This window comes from Dermacentor variabilis, chromosome 1 (genome assembly GCF_050947875.1).
Source record: "Dermacentor variabilis isolate Ectoservices chromosome 1, ASM5094787v1, whole genome shotgun sequence".
Lineage (NCBI taxonomy): Eukaryota > Metazoa > Arthropoda > Arachnida > Ixodida > Ixodidae > Dermacentor > Dermacentor variabilis.
Window position 1 is genome coordinate 92,525,905 of NC_134568.1, and position 24,079 is coordinate 92,549,983.

A 24,079-nucleotide genomic window follows, 5' to 3' on the forward strand; every position below is an offset into this window, starting at 1 on the left:
AAAACACATGTCAAGTGAAGTACGCTTTTGGCTTTGAAGCAGGACTCCTCGTTAAATCCCGAAAATCGGAGGTGGTGGTAGCGTGTTATGACCGACAACTAACGAGTGGTTCAGTCAGCCCGGTGCAGCATTGTCGCGGAAAGATAATTACACTAAAGTAGAACACAGCTGGGCGCCGCGTCAACCGCCCATTGGCCAATCTTTTTCCGTCTCTGGGATTTTCCCATTTTACGTAACTATGTTACTTCATGCTTGGCAAGTGATAAGCCTCATCATCTGGTTTCGCCAGCTGGGCTTGCGACTCCTAGCAGTAATAGCTAATTTCCAGCCGAGCTATCCTGGAAGACTGACTCGCGCGTCATTTGTTTGTGATATCACGTGAATACCCGCTCCGAGTTTTGTGATGCTATATGAGGAATCCTGTTTCTAGCCCAAAGTCGCGTTATGCTTGGTGTGCACATCGAATTGTTCGCATTAAAATAGGATACAATTAATTATATGTTGCACATTAGAGGAAATGAGGCCCCGTACTGCGGTCAGGATAGCTACCTAATAAAGGAAAAAAAAAGGTTAGGGAAAATTTTTATGCCAATACTGCCTTAATTGGACGAAATGCAGTGTCCTCTAATATAGACACTTAATTTGTTAATGTGGTACAATTCTCGACACTCTTGTAATGGGAACAGGGTCTCATAATTGTTGCAGTTATTTTTTGGACACACACAGACACACACACACACACACGCACACGCACACACGCACGCACGCACGCACGCACGCACGCACGCACGCACGCACGCACACCTTTTCAGTGGCAGTTACTCCTTCATAAGGAGTCGATAAGGAGATATGTCTCTGTAAATACGCAGCAGCATCACATGACTACTTACTATCTCTCTCGAAGCGGTCTGCGAATGAAGCGTGAAGGATAAGTCTTATCTGACCTCTCGAAAAGACTTCTTGAAAGCTGCGACGCAAGGACTGCATGGTAAATAGCGGCTGATGCGCGATATTTGACTTTTTTTTTTCGCCGTGAGCTTAGTGGCGCTGTCAGAGCACTGCAGCTGCTAGCTGGCGTTTCCGTTTTCAGGCTGCGTACTCATTTTGAATTTGAAGCCAGAAGCTTAGCCTGCCACGCTATGTCGAAGCCGACGGTCGTGCTCGCCTACAGCGGCGGCCTGGACACCTCGTGCATCCTGGCCTGGCTCATCGAACAAGGATACGACGTGGTCGCATTCATGGTGGGTAGCCTTGCCCCAGAGCACATTTTCCCTGAGGACCTCGCCGGAGCTAAAAAGAGAATTGAAAGTGGACTTTAGATAATTTTGTGCAGGACACATGGGGAAGCCTTCATGTGCTTTATAGCATCATACTTGCCAAAGCTGCAAAAACAAAAAAAAGGTCAGAAATGTTGGTGTGTCTAACACCAAATAAATTGCAGCAAGACAGGACAAATTGAGGAGGATAGTGCAGTAGAGTGGCTTTAAACACGTAATAGACTAAAGGGAATCGTACGATGTTCCGAACGATGTGGTAGCATTTGGTAGACTTTTTATGGGCGCCTTGTATGAAGAATTCACTTGTGTGGATTCGCTCAACTGCTGTTTTTTGTTTACGCGATCTTTCTCATTCATCGCCATCCTTGAGAATTTCATGCTAAGGCACTTCGACGTGGCCTCTAGCGTTGACCCTGGGGATTGATAAGGTTCGATATGGGTACCTCTATTCGTGACCCCATGCCATCGCTCGCCTCCTAGTAGCCTCCCGGCGAACCAGCCTATCCAGGTTCAGGCTTGAAGCGAAAGAGGTTCTCTTATTGTACGGCGTGCGCTAATGCCTCGAAGTTCTCAAATCGTCGTGGTGCCGCCGCGCACAAGCCCAAGAAATGAAACACGGATGTTGAAATACTTTTGCTGCGAGTCGCTACGCGTGCCATCGTGGTGGAAAAACTACAATATATCATTGCCTCGTTTACCGAAAGAAGTTTACCGACGCGCATCGGTGAGCGACATGTATAAGAAACTTGCGCATTGGGAAACAAGTGGCTGATACTATGCCGATTTGTTCGAAACACTTCACTCGGCACGACTTTTTAGAGCGCAGCTCTTTGGCGTCCGTTCCTGGGTTTCGCGTCGTCGTCGGCGTTGTCGTCGGCCTCGTAACCAGCTCCGCCCCCCTTTCATCCCCCCAGCGCTAGCAGCGACCGACTGATACCGCTGGATGCCGCTGACGCCGCTAGAGAGTCAAGATAACGTGACTGCATAGAACACCGTCGCCGCCATGCAGAAAGAGGAGGAAAGGGTCCCCCCCCCCCCTGTTCTTGTGTGGCGGATAGGGTGCTCTTTAGTTGCCGACGCGCCGGTTATTTCACGTAGGCCCCGGCACGTCGACGAATACGTGACCACCTTCCCACGGCTAGATCTGGTTCTTAGCGCTGCGGAAGCGAGGGTATCATATTGTTTGTGTCGGCATCGGCGGCGTTGTCCCTGAAACCAACTCCGCAGCTGGGGTTGACTCACTGTCGGCGTCAGCGGCATCAGTTAGTCGCTGCTATCTCTTCCCTCCTCCCTTTATCGTGTTGTCCGCTTGCTGCGCGCGCTTCTGCCCCCATCGTTTGCCGCTGGGTGTACACGCCGCCCCCCTCCCCCCTCTTCCTGCGAGTCTCCGGTTGTCAAAGCGCCGGCTCGAACTTAATTCCTTTCTTCGCTCCTCCTCCAATGCAACCCCTGTGCGGTGGCAATCAGAGAGCCAGATCGGTGGCGGCGGATCTGTATATGTGCACCGCCCGAGCCGAAATTGCCGCTGCCGTTCGCCCTGTGCGGTGGCAATCAGAGAGCCAGATCGGTGGCGGCGGATCTGTATATGTGCACCGCCCGAGCCGAAATTGCCGCTGCCGTTCGCCACTGCGAAATTATCTGCCAGTTCTTTCTGAGCCATGAGCGAGACGACCGATGGAAGTCCTCCGTCTGCTGCTGCTGCTGCTGCTGCTGCTGCTAAACGAGCTGCCAGAGCAGAGGCCCAGCGCCGTCGCCGTCAGAATCCAGAGGTGCGTGCCGCCGAAGCAGAAGCTTACCTAGTGGAGTCTTTGTTAAAGGAATACGTGTGAAAAATAAAAAAAAATTCTGTGATAGCGCATACATGTGTTGCTCGATTTCTTTGCCTCAATCTATCGAAAAGGTGAAACAGCTTATTTGCTGCGCTCAAATTTCGCATTAGGAAGTAACGTAATCGTCGGTAATTTTTTCTTTCCGGAAAGCAGAACATTGTTTTCTTTTTATACATTTTAAATATCACGTGGCTGTATTAAATTGCAGGGTGTGCTTTCGTTTCGGCAGGCGCTTAATTAAATCAGTGATGTATGCTTACGCTTAATTTGGCTTTGATAGTTTATCTTTCTGCCCGAGCATTAGTGTTACTAATGCTTTTGTACGCAGGCGTGGTAACAGTGAGCGATAACTAGCTCGGAAGGCCTGAAGTAGATCATAACACACGTTATGCCGCGAGGTGACGTATCGTTTTGATAACATGTTTTAGTTTTTTTCGGTGTAAGCAACAGAAGATGCTGTTTTCTTATTTCACGCGGTGAGTTGTCAGTTTATTTGCTCGCAAGAAATTTAGAAGTAATTGCAAACAGCGCTCGTTCCAGCTTTGGAGCATTCGACCTGCGCACAGCGCCGCTGGTTTGCTTTCCGACACTGTGCACGCAGCTAAAATCCGTTGCCATTGGTTCATTTCGTTTACAAGTCATGCATTTACACTAATACCAATGACCTTGTTCAAAATAAACCATCGCTAAATTTCGGAAACCCGTTGGAAGAAACAACTTAGTCCGATTGATTGTTGTTATTCACTTCTTACATCTCAGGTTTCACCGGGGTCTGAGGCTTCCTGCGGGCGGCGAGTGTCTGCGTTGTTCGGAAGCCCGGGACCTATACTGGGAACACTATGTACTGCGAACACGAACAAGCGCCAGTCTTAGGACGCAGGCGAGCTAATCACGCGGATAAGTGAACGAAAATGAAAGATGCACCCCGACTCACAAACGGAACTCTCATTTGCTTTTATCCAAAGAGACACTGACCAGGCAATTATTACAGTTTTTTAGACTTGTTCTATCAGTGCGCAATATTAGTATTTAGCTTCTGGAAGGACGACAGGCGCTAGTGCATACATATGTGGGATGCTATGTGATACACTGCAACACGAGTCGCAGCGCGGAGATGCCCCACGAAGGTCGAAAACGGTCAACTGTCTCACCTGCAGCAGTGGAGCAACGCCGCGTGCATGAGCTTGCACCTTTCGGAGAGACCCGCTATATACATAAAACACTTGCCTTGTTCAACCTGCGGTTTGCTTGAAAGGCTCTTTGTCTTAAAAAAAAATTATGCGGCTCACCGAGCAAGCTGCATGGACGTTTCCACGCACAGCGCAACTATTTCTGCAGTTTCGTCGCCGAGGTCCTTGCGATCGATCAATACACTGAGGTGATCGGCAGCAAGGATCCTTTCGGCTTCGACGAAGCACCTTGATTCGACGCCACTATTGAGAAACTTGAGCACAGCACCAAGCGAAAGTGCCGCCACGATGCTGGGTATCGTGGCCTTTTTTTGTTTATTTGGACAATGCTGCTTACACAAGTAACGGGAGTTGCGAATTGGCGTTGAAGGTCGTGCAGCGACCTACCGCTATGGAAACACTATCTGGGAAGTCCTTTGAAGAGCCCTTACAGATGACTCACGAGACGACGATGAGGGCAATGAGGATATTTGAGAGAGCGAGAATAATGAGTAAAGAGAGAGATACAAGCCCGAGAAAGCTCTGGGACCATACTTCACAAACCTTCTGCAAACATGTTTCGTCATTTTTAGCGCGAATCAAGCACCTGCCTGCCGCTCATGATAGTGGTCGGATGGATAACAAGATCACTGCGGCGATGACCAATGGACGTATGACACTCGCTTAAAAGTTTTTGTGGTTATACTTGGCCCTCGTTGGCTACTGGAGGGAGGGAGTAGGAGGACTGGTTAAAGGAAAGAAAAAAATTGTGCAGTAGCCATTGAAGGTGATTCTCAATGTAAGCGAATAGCTGACTGTTTTGAACCATACCGGAGGCATTCTTGCTCGGTCGGCGCCTTCGTTGCTCTTCCAACTCTTCTTGGGTGACGATGTGTTTGGGAGGCCACTTCATAATCACTCATGAAAGCAAATTTTAAATCCTTACGCGACTTTTTTTTACAGTGATAGCTGTTATGGGCTCGCTCCTCTGTTCGTTTTGGTACTGACTAGAGCTGGCGTCCGCGAATTCGTGTTCTAGCACGTAGCTTTTGCAGTTGAGGAGGCGATCCTAAATTAAGATAACTTCTTCTACATGTGAAGAAAATGATTGAACGCGTCTGCTTCTCCTTCATTAGTCTTCTTCTAGCACTCGGATTCTAATGTTTACTTGGCAAGCTGGCGTCGTCTTGTTTTCTTCAAGGATAGCATGAGGCGATGATATAGCCCAAATATAAATTTGAGAAAAATTGAACGAATCTAGCAGTAAGAACCTAAACGGTCTTTGAGTACAGACCAGTGTCTAAGTCAGGATAGGTAAAAGGAATAAGAAAAACAGACTATGTCCGCTTGAAATAGGGCTTGCACGGAGAGCTTGCTTCAATTTCGCAATCTCGATGAGCCTACTGACACTAAAAATTGTAAAGTTTATCAACATATTTTTGTTAATTAGCGTCTAATCACCACGTGTCACCCGCCATACCCGGGGTTACCACCACTTACGGCATGTCCCTGAAGGAAGCGTCCTTTTATTTCAGTACAGCTACTTTTAAATATTACTTAGTCTTCGTAGAAACACCCAGTATATATATGTTGACGTCGGACATTACGAGGAGCACGCCTTTTATTATACAATATAAGCGTATATCAGAGTTATAGCGAAAAGTGTCGCTTTGTGGCCGTTTCTAGATCGCAAAGAAGAACATATAGGCATTTATCTTAAGCGCACTTTCCACCTTTTCATTGTCTTTCCTATCATTCTCAGCCACCACCGATAACGCGAAGGTCGCTCAACGTCTCGGGTAACCAGGTGCAACAATTGTCGGCTTTGTGCTTTTGCTAGACGTTGTGCAGTTAAAAGGGTATATTAAACTCACGCCCCACTATATCGCAGTGGTCAATACGGAACGATTAAAACCAAATTAAGGAGTTTAACGTACCGAGGCAACTCATTGGCTATAACAGACACCGTAATTGGGTGCTCGGTATTAATTTTGACCACCTGAGGTTCCTTGACGGGCCCTTAATGCTCGGTACACGAGATTTTTTTTGCATCCGACTCCCATCGGGATGCGGCCACCGCAGCCGGGAGTTGAACCCGCATAAGGCAAGTGTGAAGGCACAGCGTGCGGTTGGTGATCCATCTGGGTGATGATCATAGCGTCGCTGACATCTGCATTTCGAAGTGCGGAAGGCAAAGCCTAGGTTGTGGCGTTCGTGAATATTACGTCCATATCAAGATGGCCCTTGTTGTTGATGGCACTTGTTGGCACTAATGAAAAGTGTTGTGTAATCTATTTAACAAAAAGGTTGACAAGCAAAACTCCACCACCGTTATAACCAATGCTTTCCCTAAGTACATGTTGTTTAAAAAGTACATTGCCTAAAACCCAACATTTCATACTTGCTTCCCAATTTTGAGGTAGACCGCAAACTTTTCATGCACTCCTTCTTATTCCTAACGCCAAACGACTACAAAGACGGCGCCGAATAAAACAACACACGAAGAAGGGATCCGACTGAGATCCGCAGGTACAGCCTATAGTTCAGTTATAGAGACTTCACTTGGTATAAGCTCTCGGGCAAAGTCTCCGTTTTGCCCGAAAGACGAAACATTGATTGCGATACCAGATTATTAGACAGCTATACGAAGTGTAGCAGTTTTATCGTTTGTATAAACTGCTGTAAACATTCGCTTACTAACTAAATTAACAAGCATGGTGTCACGCGCACACAGGCGAACAAGAACACATCGCACTCGAAGGCCGCGGAAACTCGCGGCCAGAATGGTGGCGGGATGAAGAGTGGCAGCAGCGGCAAGCGAATTCCCCTTCGTGCTGCCTCTCGCTTCAACGTGAACTAGGCGCGCGAGAACACAGTGCACACGAAGCCAGCGATGTCCCGCAGATTATATATCTTCGAAATAGGGCACGGGTGGCCATGCTCAGGCGCGTCATGCGATGCCACGACCGCAGTAGTAGAGATGCGCGCTAACCTAACGCCTCCTAGGTAGCACAAAGCCTGTGCACTTCGATCCATGACATCATGCTTTCTACCCGACTGTCATAGAATCTACTAGGGATGCTCCCGAAAAAGCCGCGGTGATCTTAACGCCACCGCTTCGGGCACGCCGGGCTTGACCGTGGAAATTTCGGTCCAAGTAGCATGACGTCATAAAGCAGAGTGCTAAGACCTGCTATCTAGGGGGCGTTGGCTAACCTCGCTAATATTCCCCCCTCCCTCCCTCTTTTCTTCCTAGCTTGCGCGCACCGTCCCCGCCCTCCTCCCTTACGCGCGCGCGGAAAGACGCTGCCGCATCAAGCTAACTTCCTTCTCGTCTCACCCTCGCACGCTTTCTCTCGCACCTACAGCATACGGCGCGCGATCTTATCGCACTTGCATTTAGTACGGAACCTCACGGAGACGTCGACGATGAAGGCGGGATTCCGCCTAGAGTGCCCATATAATTGCTATCGGAATTAAAAAAGAAAAGAACAAATGGCATATGGAGCGCGAACCACTTAAAACGACCTGGCCGCCGCGCCAGCACGGTTAGAACGAATCAACGGGACAGAGCAAAATAACATCGTCAAGGCTACTCGACGCATACACTGAGGTTAAAAGGAAGTCCTGCCAGTTCGCACGCCGGAAAATAATCTGAAGAGCACGTTCTGTGCACACACATCCGCTAAATATGATTTTTGGGAATGTTTAAGCTTTCAGTGCGGCATAACTGGTGCGTCGAAAGTTATAGCATTAAGTGAATTCAGAGGGATTGTGTGGTCACCAGAACCCGACTGCCGAAGGCAGTCTCGACTTAAGAAATGATGAGTGAAACACGAAATGCAGCGGATGTTTAATGCGACAAGCATTCTTGGGGTACGTCACGTACCTGTCTGTCTGTGTCTGTCTGTTCTCACCGTTTTCTCGCAAACCTTGATATCTGTTTTGATAAATAACAGCGCTAAATGGACAAGGACTTGGGCAAAGAACAACACGACACTGTCGCTGTTCACTTGCCCATGAAGCCCTTGTCAGTTCAGCGCTGTTACTTTTCAAACATAAATTACAACCAACTCGTCCAAGTTTCCCTTCTAGTACAGTTCATTTCCTGGGTATGTGGGTAGTCCATGGTCGAATGGGTAGCGCGTCGGGCAGCTATGCTGCGGGAACTGGCTTCGAAACCAACCGTCGGACCATCTAGGGTTGCTGGGTATGTGGCACTGTGCCCCTGTGTGCCGCTTTTCAACGAACCTGTCTGACGCGGGCATGGGCCATTGAGGATGCGGGATTGGGTATGTGGCCGCGAGGAGGCAGCGGAATCAGAAGGACACGCAATGACCATTCACAGTTTGCGCAATTCAATGGTTGGTTCTTCGAAAACAACTTCGGACACGCTTGTAGTGTATAAGTGATAGACTGGTTCTCATAAATGCTGTTGTCTCTCATAATCTTACTCCAAAATACTGCTCGTAAGAAAATAATCAAAATAAAACATTCGGGGATGTTCGCATAAAGTGTCTCCCAGTGTTTTATGGTAAATTTTAGCTCTATTCAATGCGGATGCCTGATAGGAAATCATCAATTGACAGAATCCTCTGTACGCTATTGCATTATTATTGTATCGCTCTCAGCTGATAGTTTGATGAGGCCATGGATTGTTTCCCCTTAATTATTATTATTATTATTATTTGAAGAGTGGAAATGACGCCAGATCTCGCGGAAATAAAGCAAAATAAATTTTCTATGGATGGGGTATTAAAAACGACGCTGCGTATTCTTGCGCAGGCCAACCTTGGGCAAGACGAAGACTTCGCTGCGGCTGAAAAGAAGGCGAAACGCATCGGAGCCAAGAAGGTGACACGCTTTCCCCTATTTGTATATGTGAAATGCCGCGCGAGTTCAAGGACATGGTGATGTAGCGTTTAATTACTACCAATGTCATGCAGTGCTACGTTCTGCGGCAAGAAATAATGTCATTTAATAGAAAAAATTGTCAGACAACCAACGGCAGCTCACTGCGGCGTCACACTGGCGGGAACGACTGCTCAACGCCAACTTATTGCCAGTTAAATAAATAAAATAAATGAGTAAAGCAATGGTAAATGCAGTACAATGCGCTACATCTTTCCACACGTTTACACATCGGTACGCGTTGATCATGAAAGTAATATTTAAGACTATGAGGCGTCACACACTACATTTGGAGTTGAGCGTTATCGATAACTAAAAAAAAGTGCGCCGAATATTTATTGCCGGAATTCGGTTATAATCGAAGTGGGTCAGTGATAGCAAGGTCTCTTGTTTTTCGTGTTTGTGTTCCCGTGTGCACCACCTTTGCTGCACGCAATACACCATACAGTGAAGTTTACCAGAGAGCTAACACGGCGATCGACGTGGGGTGGGGGGCGGCGCCGCTTGCCCGAGCCTGTATACATGCGCTCCGATGCAATGAGCCTGGCGAGAGCAAGATTCCTCATCAACCTGCCGCTCAAGCAAAGATCCTTTTTATTTGTTATGTGTGCCTGTTTTGCCTGCTGCTGCCACGAAAATGAGAAGCGGCGAAGGGGCGGGGGAGTCCTGGTCCAGGTCCTGCAGTCGTCGAGCTGCGACCGCTGCAGTGGACGAACTGGGACGGTTCACTGAGCGTAACGCAAGGTCGTAACTGCCTAGCCACTTTTTTTTTTTTTCGGCGATATTCGTAAGAGCAGCGTGCCCTCGTAATGCTACGAATAAAGTCTCATTCCGTGCTGGAATATCGAATGCACTCACTCTTAATTCCCCGCACTGCCACATCGCCGCATGGTGTTGTTGCCGTCCCCTGCTATACGCTTCCCTTCCCTTGGAATCCAGTCCGTAACTCTTAATGACCATCGGTTATCTTCCCTCCTCATTACATGTCCTGCCCATGCCCATTTCTTTTTCTTGATTTCAACTAAGATGTCATTAAGTCGCGTTTGTTCCCTCACCCAATCTGCTCTTTTCTTATCCCTTAACGTTACACCCATCATTCTTCTTTCCATAGCTCGTTGCGTCATCCTCAATTTAAGTAGAACCCTTTTCGTAAGCCTCCAGGTTTCTGCCCCGTACGTGAGTACTGGTAAGACACAGCTGTTATACACTTTTCTCTTGAGGGATAATGGCAACCTGCTGTTCATGATCTGAGAATGCCTGCCAAACGCACCCCAGCCCATTCTTATTCTTCTGATTATTTCAGTCTCATGATCCGGATCCGCCGTCACTACCTGCCCTAAGTAGATGTATTCCCTTACCACTTCCAGTGCCTCGCTACCTATTGTAAATTACTGTTCTCTACCGAGACTGTTAAACGTTACTTTAGTTTTCTGCAGATTAACTTTTAGACCCACTCTTTTGCTTTGCCTCTCCAGGTCAGTGAGCATGCATTGCAATTGGTCCCCTGAGGTATTAAGCAAGGCAATATCATCATCATATGCTGTGTATAGAATAAAACTATACAGTGTTGAAGAACATAATCTGCAATTATACAGCACGTTTGAGCTTCAACAAAATTAGTGAATATGTTCAACGCAAAAAAAAAAAGAACGATGAGCTCGATGCGAAAAAAATTATTCTCCGAAAAAGAAATGCATGAAAAAAATTGTTGAATTATTTCGGGCGAGAAAGAAAGATGAAAAATTTCGGAAACATAAAAACTAATAAAGCTAAACCCTACTTATAAAGGTACTCACCCCTCCTCAGAACAATCTAGCAGTGAAACCATTTGCCTGCCATTATTGTTTCTATTCCTTGTATACGACACGTTTGATTCCTCTTTAGGAACGATGTTGGGGTTGTTTAGAAGAATTGTGTTCTGCCGCGGTGTTGCGACCACCTTTTGATCTTTGTTTTTTGTTGCTGTGATGAAACCATAACGTATTGCGATGCCATACGTCATTTTTTATGCATTCACGCTTGATACGGCGCATTCAAAATTCTTACTAAGGAAGCTTCAAAGCACATTTTGGGCCCCAGTATAAAGCAAAGTACAATTTCTTTCCATGAACATCGTCCGCGTGCGTCAGCAGCTTTTACTTTTTTTTTTCCGTCCTTTCTAGCCGGTCTTGAAAAAAAAAAAGAGGGCAATATTTATGGCTCAACAAACGCCGAAGCATTTCTATTGTGTTCGCAAAACATTACAGGATGTCCCAGCTAACTTTAGCCTGAGTTTACAAATATGCAAATGCCACATAGCTGGACAGCACAAAGGTAATATTGTTTGCCGTCGCTTGTAGATATTCTAACAACTTTTTTCATTCCGCCGAATTGAAAAATTAGTCTTAATTAATTAATGAACTTCTCAAATACTATAATTAGATGAAAAGTATCAATGAGAAACTTGTAGAGCTTCATGAAAAACTCCCGATACAGCTTTCTGCTGGTCAATACGTGCTACATAAAAATGTTTTTCGGAACGTGAAAGCAGCCCGGAAATGCACGCAAAATTGCCGCGCGACTGGCCGCTCGAGGCCCTTTGCGTGTATTCGCTATGTTGTGGCGAACTGCTTCGTTTGAGCATATCGAAGAGGACATGACCGCCCTCTAAGCCAATCAGAACAATAGAGATGGCGAATTCGACTGCAGTGAAATGTGTTACGGCCGCTGTCAATTTTGGGGAGAGCGCGCATTACTCCTCGTATTCTCGGTATCGCCGTGAAGCAGTGTCCATGTCAAGGACAAGTGCCCCAGAGTGTGTGTCTGAGATTTCTTTTGTGGCATTTCTGATACTATCTGGCACAGTGTTATGTGTTGTTTGCGCGAGTGTATTTTTCACACACACACATACGCACACACGCGCAGTGCAAGCCATACGAAAACAAAATTACAGCTGCGGGATAGCTGCAAAAAATTCCGTTGATATTTCGACATATCTTCAATTATATGCTAATTGATGCGATTATGCACCCGCACCGACCGGCATATGCACTTTAGCGCTCGTTTTGACTTCTGTCCAAGTGATAAGGAGATCAAAAGGGCGCCAGCTGCCCACGTAACCTCCCAGTGACAGCGCTCAGAAGCGCTAGTGTTGGGTTGCAGGTAATTGTGGAGGACCTGCGGCGTGAGTTCGTGGAGCAGTTTGTGTTTCCAGCCCTGAGCGCGGGCGCTGTCTACGAGGAGCGCTACCTGCTAGGCACGGCGCTAGCCAGGCCCTGCATCGGCCGGGCGCTGGCCGAGGTGGCCGCACGGGAAGGCGCCGCCTTCGTGTCGCACGGCGCCACGGGCAAGGGCAACGACCAGATACGCTTCGAGCTCGCCTGCAGCGCACTGCTACCCAGCGTGCAGGTAGGTGTACACGGCGCATCCAGTCGCGCCTTTTCGTTCCGTGGTGGAAACGGAACAAAGCACGATGAGAGCACCGTTTCGCTGGTGTATCGTGGGAAAAGGTTGGCGACTTACAGCAACACGTGGCAGCGCATGTGCCTGGAGGCAAGCTTGTGCAAGCCTGGGGCGCTATAACGTAACGCTGTATTCCGATCTGTCTCCATTTCCGTTATTAGCCCTCCGCGATTGCTCAAACATTTCTGGCCGCGCCAGCTTCGCCTGCCTGTCAAGTGACGTCACAGGCAGCGAGAACTCACCACGTCAGTTTGACGTGTGCGCACTAAACATGCACTAATTATGCCAATCAAAATGACTGTTTTTTTAATGAAATGGCCGGGGACTGCCCAATTTCGAAAAGAAGATGGCTGCCCGCCGATCAGTCTGGCGCTGCAGCACATCGGAGCCGATAGCGAGAACGGATTTCGTTGCGTTTAATAAAAAGGAAGTTAGAAACGGAACATCAATATCAGTACATTCTGCGTGAAACACCACGCACTTACTTAGCCTATGGCCGCGCGCAACGAAGTTACGTGAAACGGTGTTTACTCACCTCGCTGTACTATTTCACGGTTTCCCCGCACTTGACTGCAGCAAATACTCGCACAACACTCCTTGATCGAAAGTGCACGTCTCGGTAGCCGATACATCAATTCATCTCACAACGCCACAGGCGAAAGTAAGGGACACGCGGCTTGTTGAGCCGATCATTTGTTTCCACCGCATCTGCTATCTTGCAAGCGCTAAATGACACATAGGCACGAGTAGATTGGATGCGGAATGGATGGGTATGTCTCTACTGATTTAAAGCTCGTAGTACTTGCGCTTATTTTGTTGCATTCGAACTGTTCTTGCGTTGAAAGGTTCTCAAACAGTTTTGCGTTAAGAAGCGCGCAATTATTCATTAATTAAGCGTTTCTGTCCAAAATGAAGTTGTTATACTGCCCGTTTCAGAAAAAAAATATGCAAGAACTATTGAAGATAACTATCTATACTCGCGGACAACTTCCTGTGGTAATGAAGGGAAAGCGACGGAGGCAAAGCACGCACTACTTGGCACCGTAACACAGGTCCAGCAGGCACGCCGCCCGTAGCTTTCCCTTCAGTTGTCCGTGAGTATCAGTAAGCGAATAGCCTTCTGATACCGTTGAACGGTCCGTAGATCACTGAAACTCGACGGATGTACTAGCAATACTGTGAAGACATCATACTTAAGGCTTCAGTGATTTTTTAATGATACGCACATGGACGTGTTCTGTAGTGTTTTGGATGGTTAAAGGCAAATGTTTTGGTGGAGCAAACACTGATGTAAGTTTATTTTTACCCACGTTATCGATACTGACTGCCCGAATACAACTATACAGTCGATCGCGCACTGCACACTGAAAGCACCATTAACGAAGTACTTCTTTAATTGTCAACGCTGCAATAGAAGATAGTTGCTTACTTTCTGCATCGCTAATTTGCTGCAGTCGTTGCCGCCGTTCCGCACACATCTTGACAGTATAACGTTGTGGAGCCTTTTCGGCACGTTGACAGTGTCGCTCTGCCAACTATTCTTCGCTTAGGATTCGTCCTGGCGGCATATTTAGCGCCCAGTTTTATTTACTTAGTTATTCATTTATCCTCAAGGCCCTAGGACATTTGAGAGGGGAGTGGGTATAATGTTAATAAATGCAATGCAATAGCAGCAACAATAGAAACAATACAACTGACAACCATAACAGGGATGATGCAACAGTTGCGTAGTTATTGACAAAACAGGCTCGTAGAAGTATTTCTAAAAGCATTAATATCTCTAATGGCGACAACATTGTGTGGAAAGCGATTCCAACACGAACGTGTACTGCGAACAAATGAGTCAAGAATGATAATATTTAGTGTTTGAAAATGGCATACCTACTTTATGAAGGTGATCAATGCGTGTGGAACTGTAGGATGGTTTTCTTAATAGCCTATCCTTAAATAATGACATGATAAATCTTATGAGATAAATAAAGGCGGAAAGCTCTTATACGATGAGAAAGACTGGGTCTCATATAGCTGCTGCATAATCTATTTTTTCCTACCAATGTTTAATAAAGCTGCAACTTGAGAGATACAGGGGACTGAAGAAAATTTCTGCCGAGGTAACCTAACATACGACTGGCATTGTTAGTTATGAACTCAATCTGAGTTTTCCAAGATAAGTTATACTAGATGTGCATGCCAAGGTACTTGTATGACTACAAAGATTTCACATTAGTGTTGTTAGTGCGATATGGGTGAACAATATGTTGTCGACAAACACGCATAGATTTGCATTTGTTAACGTTTCATGTTCCATAACTGACACTTCATAAACCCGGTTAATATCCGACTGCAGGATGGCTGAGTCTAAGCCCTGCGGTTTGCCTGAGGTAACTGCATAATGAGATGAGTTCATGTTATTAGCTGTTATGAACTGGGAACAATTTGTGAATAAAGCTTTCAACCATGCAACAATGTTACTATCCAGATTAAGACTGTGTAATATAAGAATGATGAATTCATGTGTTAAGGTGTCAGATATGCCTCAGAGAAATTTAAAAAATGTGCAGTCTATAAGGGATCTTTGGTCAAGAATGGAATGTAGGTCATAGGTGAAACAGAAAAGCTGCGTTTCACACAAAAATGTTTAGCGCAATCCATGTTGAGCACTACTAAAAAATGAATCACCTTCTAGAAATTTAGCTACCTGCGAGAAAATGACACGTTCCATGATCTTGCATGGTGTGCTGATTATTGAGACGGGTCGGTACTTATTAGGGGAGTGCTTGTCTCCGGATTTGAAAAAGGAAATAGCTCTCCCCACTTTCCAATCATCAGGAATACAGCCAGTTTCAATCGATTGCTCAAGTAGTTTTGAAAAGATAATGGAACTGCATGCTTTCGTATTAATGAGAAACATAGAATTGATGTTGTACACTCCAAATGACGAGGATATTTTTACGTTTTCGATTACCTTAACAAAGCCTGTCGAATCAAAACGAACTGAATGCATCGGGAGAAATTAAAAAATTGGATAGTCGTGGCTACCAAAACTGGAATCTTTAGACAATGCTGATTAAAACATGGTATCTATGACGCTTGCACATTCTTCACTGGGGATTAATTTTCTGTCCAGTGTTTTCAGAGTTATATCACGAGTATCGCTTTTGTTTACGATCTTCTGAAACTGTCTCGGATTGTTGCTCAACATGTGACGAAGTGTGTTATTTAGAACGTGTACTCTACCAATTTCAGTCTTCTCTTTATATTCAGAATTTACTGAATGATAGATATTCCAGCGTGACAGTGCACAGTACGAAACATTTGTTTCTTCTTGTTCGTTAATCTTTTCAGTGGCTGGTTAAGCCAAGGCACGTGCTTATTGGAAGTTATCAGCCTTTATGGAAGAAACGCTTCTGTGAGGGACGCAACTTTGTCTCTAAATAACCTCAAATTGGTATTAACAGACCGCTCAGAAAAGCCCTGCAAGGTTTCATTCACGAATGCACATAACTTGCGATTATTAGCGTCAAAGTGAGCAGCACCATAATCTCAGATATTTTATTTATTTATTTATTTATTTGTAAAATACCTTACAAGGCCCCTTCTTGGGGATTGAGTAAGGGGGGCATACAATCAAGTACATACAATTAACAACAATAACAAGTGAAAACAGCAGCCAAGTGCACAGCCTAAAAGTCATGAAACATATTAGCTACATAAAGCTGCATATGATTACAATAAAAAGGAACAATATAAGTTAGTAACAACGTATAACACTGCAAGAAAAAGGCAAAGAAATAATACAGAGCAGTGAGTGTGATATTAATGGTTAACATGGGTTAAGCGAGTTCAGTGAGCTCTTGAATTTATCACGGTCAGTTTCCAAAACTATGTTGTCGGGGAGGTTGTTCCAGAGCCGAATGGCACGTGGAATTGCAGACGAGTTAAATGCTTCTGTTTTACCATAGATGCGCGTGAAGCTATGATGATTGTATAATCTGTGCGACGTGTGCGATGGCGTTTCTAGGTGTAAGGAATGTTTGTTAGTGTGGTGGGCGTATTTATGAAATAATGACAAAAGGGCTATGTCGCGACGATTACTTAGTAGCTGAAGTGATAGGTGAATCTTTATTTGAGTTACGCTAGAACGGTAGTTATAATTTCGGGAAATGAAACGTGCGGCTCTATTTTGGATTGATTCCAGCATGGTAATTAGGTAATTTTGATGGGGAGACCAGATTGGAGCGGCGAACTCAAGTCGAGGGCGAACAAATGTTTGATATGCCAGTTTGCGGATAAGTGGAGGTGAGTTCCGAAGGTTACGTCGCAGGTAACCCAGTGTTTTGATCCCACCGATGGCATCGGTTGTTGGGAACTCGGCGCTGACGCCCGTGGTTGTACCTGGGTCGCAAGCCCCAAGGGTAGCGTTGGCCTGGCGGCCTGGGGTACAACTGGAAGCATCCGAAGGTCCCGGCAAAGCATGAGTCGACTGGTAACAACAAAACAACTTGTTTATTTTAACATCGCAAAGAGTTGGCGGTCAGGTTGATCGAAGTAGAGAGACGGGAGAGCACTTTACTCAACAGAAGAAATCGGAGCCCTCCTTTTGGCGTCCGGGGGCAGCTGTCTTTATACTGTCGCAGTTGAGGGCAAGAAGGAACCCCTCAATAGACGAGCACGTGAACGTACAATGTCGTAGCGCTGTCGTAGCACAATGTCGTAGCACAATGTCGTAGCACAATGTCGTAGCACACTGTCGTAGCGCTGCCGGTCGGGCACAATGACTGGAAGGAGAGGGTGCCCCTGCTGTCGCATCGCCTGGTTCAGGCACAATGACTGGAAGGAGAGGGTGATCCTTTGCGGTCGCATCGCCGCAGTCGCGCCTGGAAACACCTGGCGGGGAGCGTTGCGGCGACGACGATCGGGCCAAAATGTCTGCCGCCCCGCCGCAGTCGCGCCGGCAAAACCACGTGTCGCAGGCGAAACGCAACAGACCGCCCCGCCGGGGGAAGGAGATCCCGATGGACAGGGGACTGCATCCGCTGTCCGGAGGGATGTCGCTCGATGATGCTCATAACCGAAGTCGGGCGTCCCTCGACGTTTCTTGAGCGCAGCGCACAGAGAAGGCCTCGTTCTCTCGTTCAGGTTCGCACGGGACACTGCAAAGTGACTTCGGGAGAGTTCACATTTTTAACGCGATAGCGTTAAGGAGCTCGTGTCGCAGAAAAGCCGGTGTCGTCGGCGTCGGCGTCGGTGTCGGCGTCGGCGTCCGCGGCGTTGGCCGTGAGCGATAAATCACGGCATGCACTTCATAAATAAAAAGCAACTTCCAAGATGGGCTGGGTGGGAATCGAACCAGGGTCTCCGGAGTGTGAGACGGAGACGTTACCACTGAGCCACGAGTTCGATGCTTCAAAGCGGTACAAAAGCGCCTCTAGTGAACGCGGTGTTACCGTAGAAGGCTCAGGCGTGCGTCGCTTGCTGAGGCGCGCATTTCGTTGTCGCGCCGAACGCTGCGTTGCTTGACGCTCACCGCGTCCGATGCGGGGCGCGTTGTCGCTGCGCCGTAGCCCAATACCCCTTGGCGGGTCGACGGGAACGCTATCGCGTTCCACTCTTGAAGGCGAAGCTTAAGCGTCCTCCAATTTTTGTTCTCGTTCCCGGCAAGCGTTAGAACTACGCTGAAACTCAACCGCTCAGTCAGCAAGCACGGCACAACCCTCACTAAGCCCTGCCAGGCTCTTTCCCCTTTTTATACCACTGCCTAGTTCCTTACAGTAGTCTAGCATCACTCAGAACGCGTCCACAAATTGGAAAATTGCACTAGAAAGCATATCATCACTTTGAAACACTAAACAAAAGCAATATGTTAAAAAAAATCCTGCCTCAGGAAGAAAAACATCAGTAACCAACAATTTTGAGGCTGATTCCTACGTTAGGGGCTTCGACTTAAGCCATCGGCGTTACCGTTGAGACTCCCCTTTTTGTAACGCACCTCAAAGGAATATTGTTGTAAAGCGAGGCTCCAGCGCAGGAGGCGGCCATTTTTGGGAGAGATGGTCTGCAGCCATTGGAGAGGGCAGTGATCCGTCTCAATGATAAACCTCGAGCCGGCTAGATAGCATGACAATTTCTGAACGGCCCACACGAGACACGCACACTCTTTCTCGGTGGCGCTATACGCCTGCTCACGACTGGTCAGCTTACGACTAGCATACAGGACGGGGTGTTCTACTTCTCCATTTTCCCGTTGGCACAGTACAACGCCCATGCCTCGCTCACTAGCATCGCACTGAACAATGAACCCTGTTGTATAGTCTGGCGATCGTAGCACAGGCTGGCTTGTTAGGGCACTCTTTAGGATGCTAAAAGCTCTTTCCTTTGTCTCGTCCCAGACGACTGTTTGAGGCTCTGTCTTTCTTAGAGCATCCGTCAGGGGAGCCGCGATATCAGAGTACCTAGGGATGTACCTCTGATAGTAGCCGGCGACACCCAAGAACGACCGAATATCGGTCTTGGTGCGCGGTTGCGGAAAGTCTCGCACAGCGGCCACTTTTATTTCAGAGGGGCGGCGACGACCCTGACCAATCACGTGACCGAGGTAGACAACCTCGGCCTGTGCTAACTGGCACTTAGGAGCCTTGACTGTCAAGCCCGCTTCGCGCAGGCGGGTTAGCACTGCCCGCAAGTGTGCCATATGCTCAGACCAGGATGCGGAGAATATCGCTACGTCGTCTAGATACGGTAAAGCGAATTCTTGCTGTCCCCGCAACACTTTATCCATGAGGCTTGAAAAACAGTATGGCGCGTTCTTCAAACCAAAACTCAACACTTTAGGACGGAATGTTCCCATTGGTGAAATGAACGCCGCATACCTACTAGCCTCTTCTGTAAGTGGAACCTGCCAATAACCCCTGACAAGATCTAGGGTGGAAATAAACTGAGCGCTACTAATTTTCTCAAGGCGCTCCTCGATGTTAGGGATCGGATAAATTTGATCCTTAGTGATGGAATTAAGCCTGCGGTAGTCGACGCAAGGACGAGGTTCCTTGCCCGGTACCTCAACTAAAATCAAAGGGGAGGTATAATCACTCTCACCTGCCTCAATAACACCGAGCTGTAGCATTTTCTTTACCTCAGCCTCCATAATATCGCTCTGGCGGGGTGACACCCGATACGCCTTGGATCGTACTGGCTCTGGGGAGGTAAGTTCTATATCATGAGTAAGTACAGAAGTCCTACCAGGCCTCTCAGAGAACAGACCTTGAAACTCTTGTAATAGCTGGTGTAGTTCGGTTTTCTGCTCGGGCGACAGCGGTGCTTTACTGATAAGGTCACTAATGACTTGACCGGTGTCTTCCCTGTTCGTCACTGAGCCTAGTCCCGGAAGCTCGACCGGAAGCTCTTCAGGAACGTTTACCATCATGCACACCACTGCTTCCCTTTGTCTATAAGGTTTGAGCAGATTACAGTGGTAAACTTGCTGTGCTTTCCGCTTTCCTGGCAGACTTACCACGTAGGTAACGTCCGATAGTTTCTGAACAATTCGTGCTGGGCCCTCCCACTGCACGTCTAGTTTGTTGTTTAGCGATGTGCGCAATATCATGACCTCATCGCCCACCTCAAAACGACGGGCCCTGGCTGTCCGATCATAATAAACCTTGGCCCTCTGCTGGGCCTTTGCCATTGATTCACCTGACAACTCCTGTGCCCTTCTTAAGCGTTCGAGGAGCTTAAGCACGTATTCCACCACGACTGGGTCGTCGCCCCTACCTTCCCACGATTCTCGAAGCATGCGAAGCGGAGATCGAAGCGAGCGACCGTACACCAGTTCAGCTGGCGAAAACCCCGTAGCTGCATGCGGCGCGGTTCTTAACGCAAACATCACCCCAGGCAGACACAGCTCCCAGTCAGTTTGATGTTCAAAACACAAGGCTCTCAACACGCGCTTCATGACGGAGTGGAGCTTCTCAACGGAATTCGACTGTGGGTGGTACACTGAGCTGTGTAGCAGCTTTACCCCACACCTCTCGAGAAAAGTTGTCGTCAAAGCGCTAGTAAACACTGTGCCCTGATCTGATTGGATTTCCGCAGGAAAACCAACTCGCGCAAATATGGACAGTAGTGCATTGACTATCTCAACTGAGCTGAGTTCTTTAAGCGGCACTGCTTCAGGGAACTTTGTCGCTGGGCAGATCACAGTCAAAATGTGTCTGTACCCCGTGGCTGTTACCGGCAGAGGTCCCACTGTATCAATAACGAGCCGTCTAAAAGGCTCCGTTATGATAGGTACCAATTTCAACGGCGCCCTTGATTTGTCCCCTGGTTTGCCCACCCGCTGACAGGTGTCACATGACCTCACGAAGTGGTCTGCGTCCCGAAAACACCCTGGCCAATAGTACTCTTGCAAGAGACGGTCCTTAGTTTTCTTAACTCCTAGGTGTCCGGACCACGAACCCCCATGCGTCAAGCGCAACAGATCCTGACGATAGCATTGAGGCACGATCAGCTGATCGAACTCCACTCCTCTGCGGTCTAGATACTTCCGGTACAGGACTCCACCTCTTTCCACAAAACGCGCATTTTTCCTGGCGATACCTTCCTTGACATTGCAGCGTATGTTTTCTAGGCTACCATCCTTCTTTTGCTCGGCTATCAAAGCCGACCGGCTGACTTTTAGCAACCTATCAAGTCCGTCTGACGTAGGCGCGATGAGCAAATCAGTAGATAGCTCTTCTAACTTTCCCGTGTCGGGCATTTCCTCTCCAGTATCTGGCGCCTTCAACGCTACAGACTCAATTTGATTCAGTTCGGGCGTGCTCTGAATATCAGCTTGCTGCGCCTCTGACCCTTTTTCGTTGTTTGATAACGTCGGCCCCGCAACTACCGCCTTTGCAGCGAGCTCCCGAACCTTCGATCTGGTTAAGGCCTGAACACTAGCTTCACCAAACAAAAGCCCCTTCTCGCGCAGGAGGTGATCGGACCTGTTTGAAAATAGGTACGGGTACTGGGGTGGCAGCATAGATGACACTGCCGCCTCCGTCTCAAGCGCTCCGAAAGGTCCTTCAATAAGCACCCTTGCTACTGGCAGACACACGCTATGAGCTTCCACGGCTTGCTTGATCCACGCGCACTCGCCCGTGAACATATGGGGTTCTACGTAAGACGGGTGAACTACATCCATCGTAGCTGCGGAATCGCGAAGCACTCGGCACTCTTTCCCGTTCACGAGGAGGTCTCGCATGTAAGGCTCGAGAAGCTTCATGTTCTCGTCAGTGCTGCCTATTGAAAAAAACACAACTTTTGGTGTTGTTTCCGGACACTGCGCCGAAAAGTGACCCGGCTTCTGGCACGTATAACACACGCGCGCTTGCCTCATCTCGAACCGCTTTCTGCGTTCGGCTTCGGCTGCCGCCGTCTCTTTACGTTTGGTCGGACTGCTTTCACTCGCATCCTCACTACGCGTGTTCCCCTTTGCTCTCATGGGTGTGAACTTCGGCCTCTCAAACTTCGAGCCAAATTCACCCTTTTGACCGTCCTTAGCTCCGCGAGCCCGACGCGTCACAAACTCCTCGGCTAGCTCAGCGGCTTTAGCCACCGTACAAACGTCTGGCCTATCCAAGACCCAGTACCGCACGTTCTCAGGTAACCGACTATAAAACTGTTCTAGCCCGAAACACTGTAGAACTTTATCGTGGTCACCAAACGCTTTCTCTTCTTTGAGCCACTCCTGCATGTTTGACATAAGCCTATACGCAAACTCTGTATATGACTCACTTCTGCCTTTCTCATTTTCCCGAAACTTCCGACGGAACGCCTCCGCAGACAGCCGGTACTTTTTTAGAAGACTCGATTTCACTGTGTCGAAATCCTCTGCCTCCTCTCTATCCAAGCGAGCGACTACGTCGGCCGCCTCGCCGGGTAACAAAGTGAGCAAGCGCTGTGGCCACGTTTCCCGAGAGAACCCCTGCTTCTCGCACGTTCGCTCAAAGTTAACCAGGAACAAACCAATGTCCTCTCCAATCTTAAACGGCCGCATCAGGTCAGTCATTTTGAACAATACTCGTTCTCCTGCACCGTGTGCCTGACTTCCATTACGAGCGCGTTCCATCTCTACCTCGAGACGCTTCATTTCCAAAGCGTGTTCGCGCTCTTCTTTTTCTTTCTGCTCTTTAAGTTCGCGCTCCTGTTTCTCTTTTTGCTCTTTAAGTTCGCGCTCATATTTCTCTTTTTGCTCTTTAAGTTCGCGCTCCTGTCTTTTTGACCTCTCCTCAATAGTCTCAAGGCATTCCGACAGCTCGTCATCCTCAGCCTCTAACTCAAGAATAGCCTTTAGCAGTTCAGGTTTTCTTAGTTTGTCTGAGACATCCAGACCCAACTCTCTTGCAAGCTCCAACAATTTCGGTTTGCGCAACGACTTCAAATCCATGGCTGCTCTGAATGCTGCTTTCTCTACTGCCTATTATTGTCTTGCCGCAAACTAACCCGGCAGCAACGACAACCACAATTACCAGCTCTGTTTCTGACACTAACAAAAGCCTGGCAAAGCTCAGAAGAAGAAAGTCCCGCACTCACCAAACCTCGCAGGCAGGAATTCCGCGCAGTCGTTCCGCTGCAGGCAACCAGTCGTCACACAGGGCTCGTTGCACTGCTCCCGGATCGTCGTTGAGCTGCTCAGCATACAGTCAACTGCATCTCTTCGCTGCTGGCCTCCGTTGTCGCGATCTCACCGCTGGCAGACAGATGTTTGAAGTCGGAGGCGATCCCACCGCTGCCACCAGATGTTTTGATCCCACCGATGGCATCGGTTGTTGGGAACTCGGCGCTGACGCCCGTGGTTGTACCTGGGTCGCAAGCCCCAAGGGTAGCGTTGGCCTGGCGGCCTGGGGTACAACTGGAAGCATCCGAAGGTCCCGGCAAAGCATGAGTCGACTGGTAACAACAAAACAACTTGTTTATTTTAACATCGCAAAGAGTTGGCGGTCAGGTTGATCGAAGTAGAGAGACGGGAGAGCACTTTACTCAACAGAAGAAATCGGAGCCCTCCTTTTGGCGTCCGGGGGCAGCTGTCTTTATACTGTCGCAGTTGAGGGCAAGAAGGAACCCCTCAATAGACGAGCACGTGAACGTACAATGTCGTAGCGCTGTCGTAGCACAATGTCGTAGCACAATGTCGTAGCACAATGTCGTAGCACACTGTCGTAGCGCTGCCGGTCGGGCACAATGACTGGAAGGAGAGGGTGCCCCTGCTGTCGCATCGCCTGGTTCAGGCACAATGACTGGAAGGAGAGGGTGATCCTTTGCGGTCGCATCGCCGCAGTCGCGCCTGGAAACACCTGGCGGGGAGCGTTGCGGCGACGACGATCGGGCCAAAATGTCTGCCGCCCCGCCGCAGTCGCGCCGGCAAAACCACGTGTCGCAGGCGAAACGCAACACCAGTGATCGAGAAGCACTGGCA

The 24,079-nt window shown here is 48.1% G+C and overlaps 1 protein-coding gene across 1 annotated transcript in view; it reads left to right on the forward strand.

Annotated features, from left to right (window-relative positions):
• The first annotated feature begins 990 nt into the window (after positions 1-990).
• The window catches only part of Ass (argininosuccinate synthase), a 68,627-nt gene continuing 45,538 nt past the window's right edge, over positions 991-24,079 (forward strand). The window contains exons 1-3 of the mRNA XM_075691164.1: positions 991-1,241; positions 9,061-9,129; positions 12,328-12,573. Of these exons, the coding sequence (XP_075547279.1) occupies positions 1,140-1,241; positions 9,061-9,129; positions 12,328-12,573 (417 nt within the window). The 5' untranslated portion in view covers positions 991-1,139. The remainder of the gene's footprint in view (positions 1,242-9,060; positions 9,130-12,327; positions 12,574-24,079) is intronic.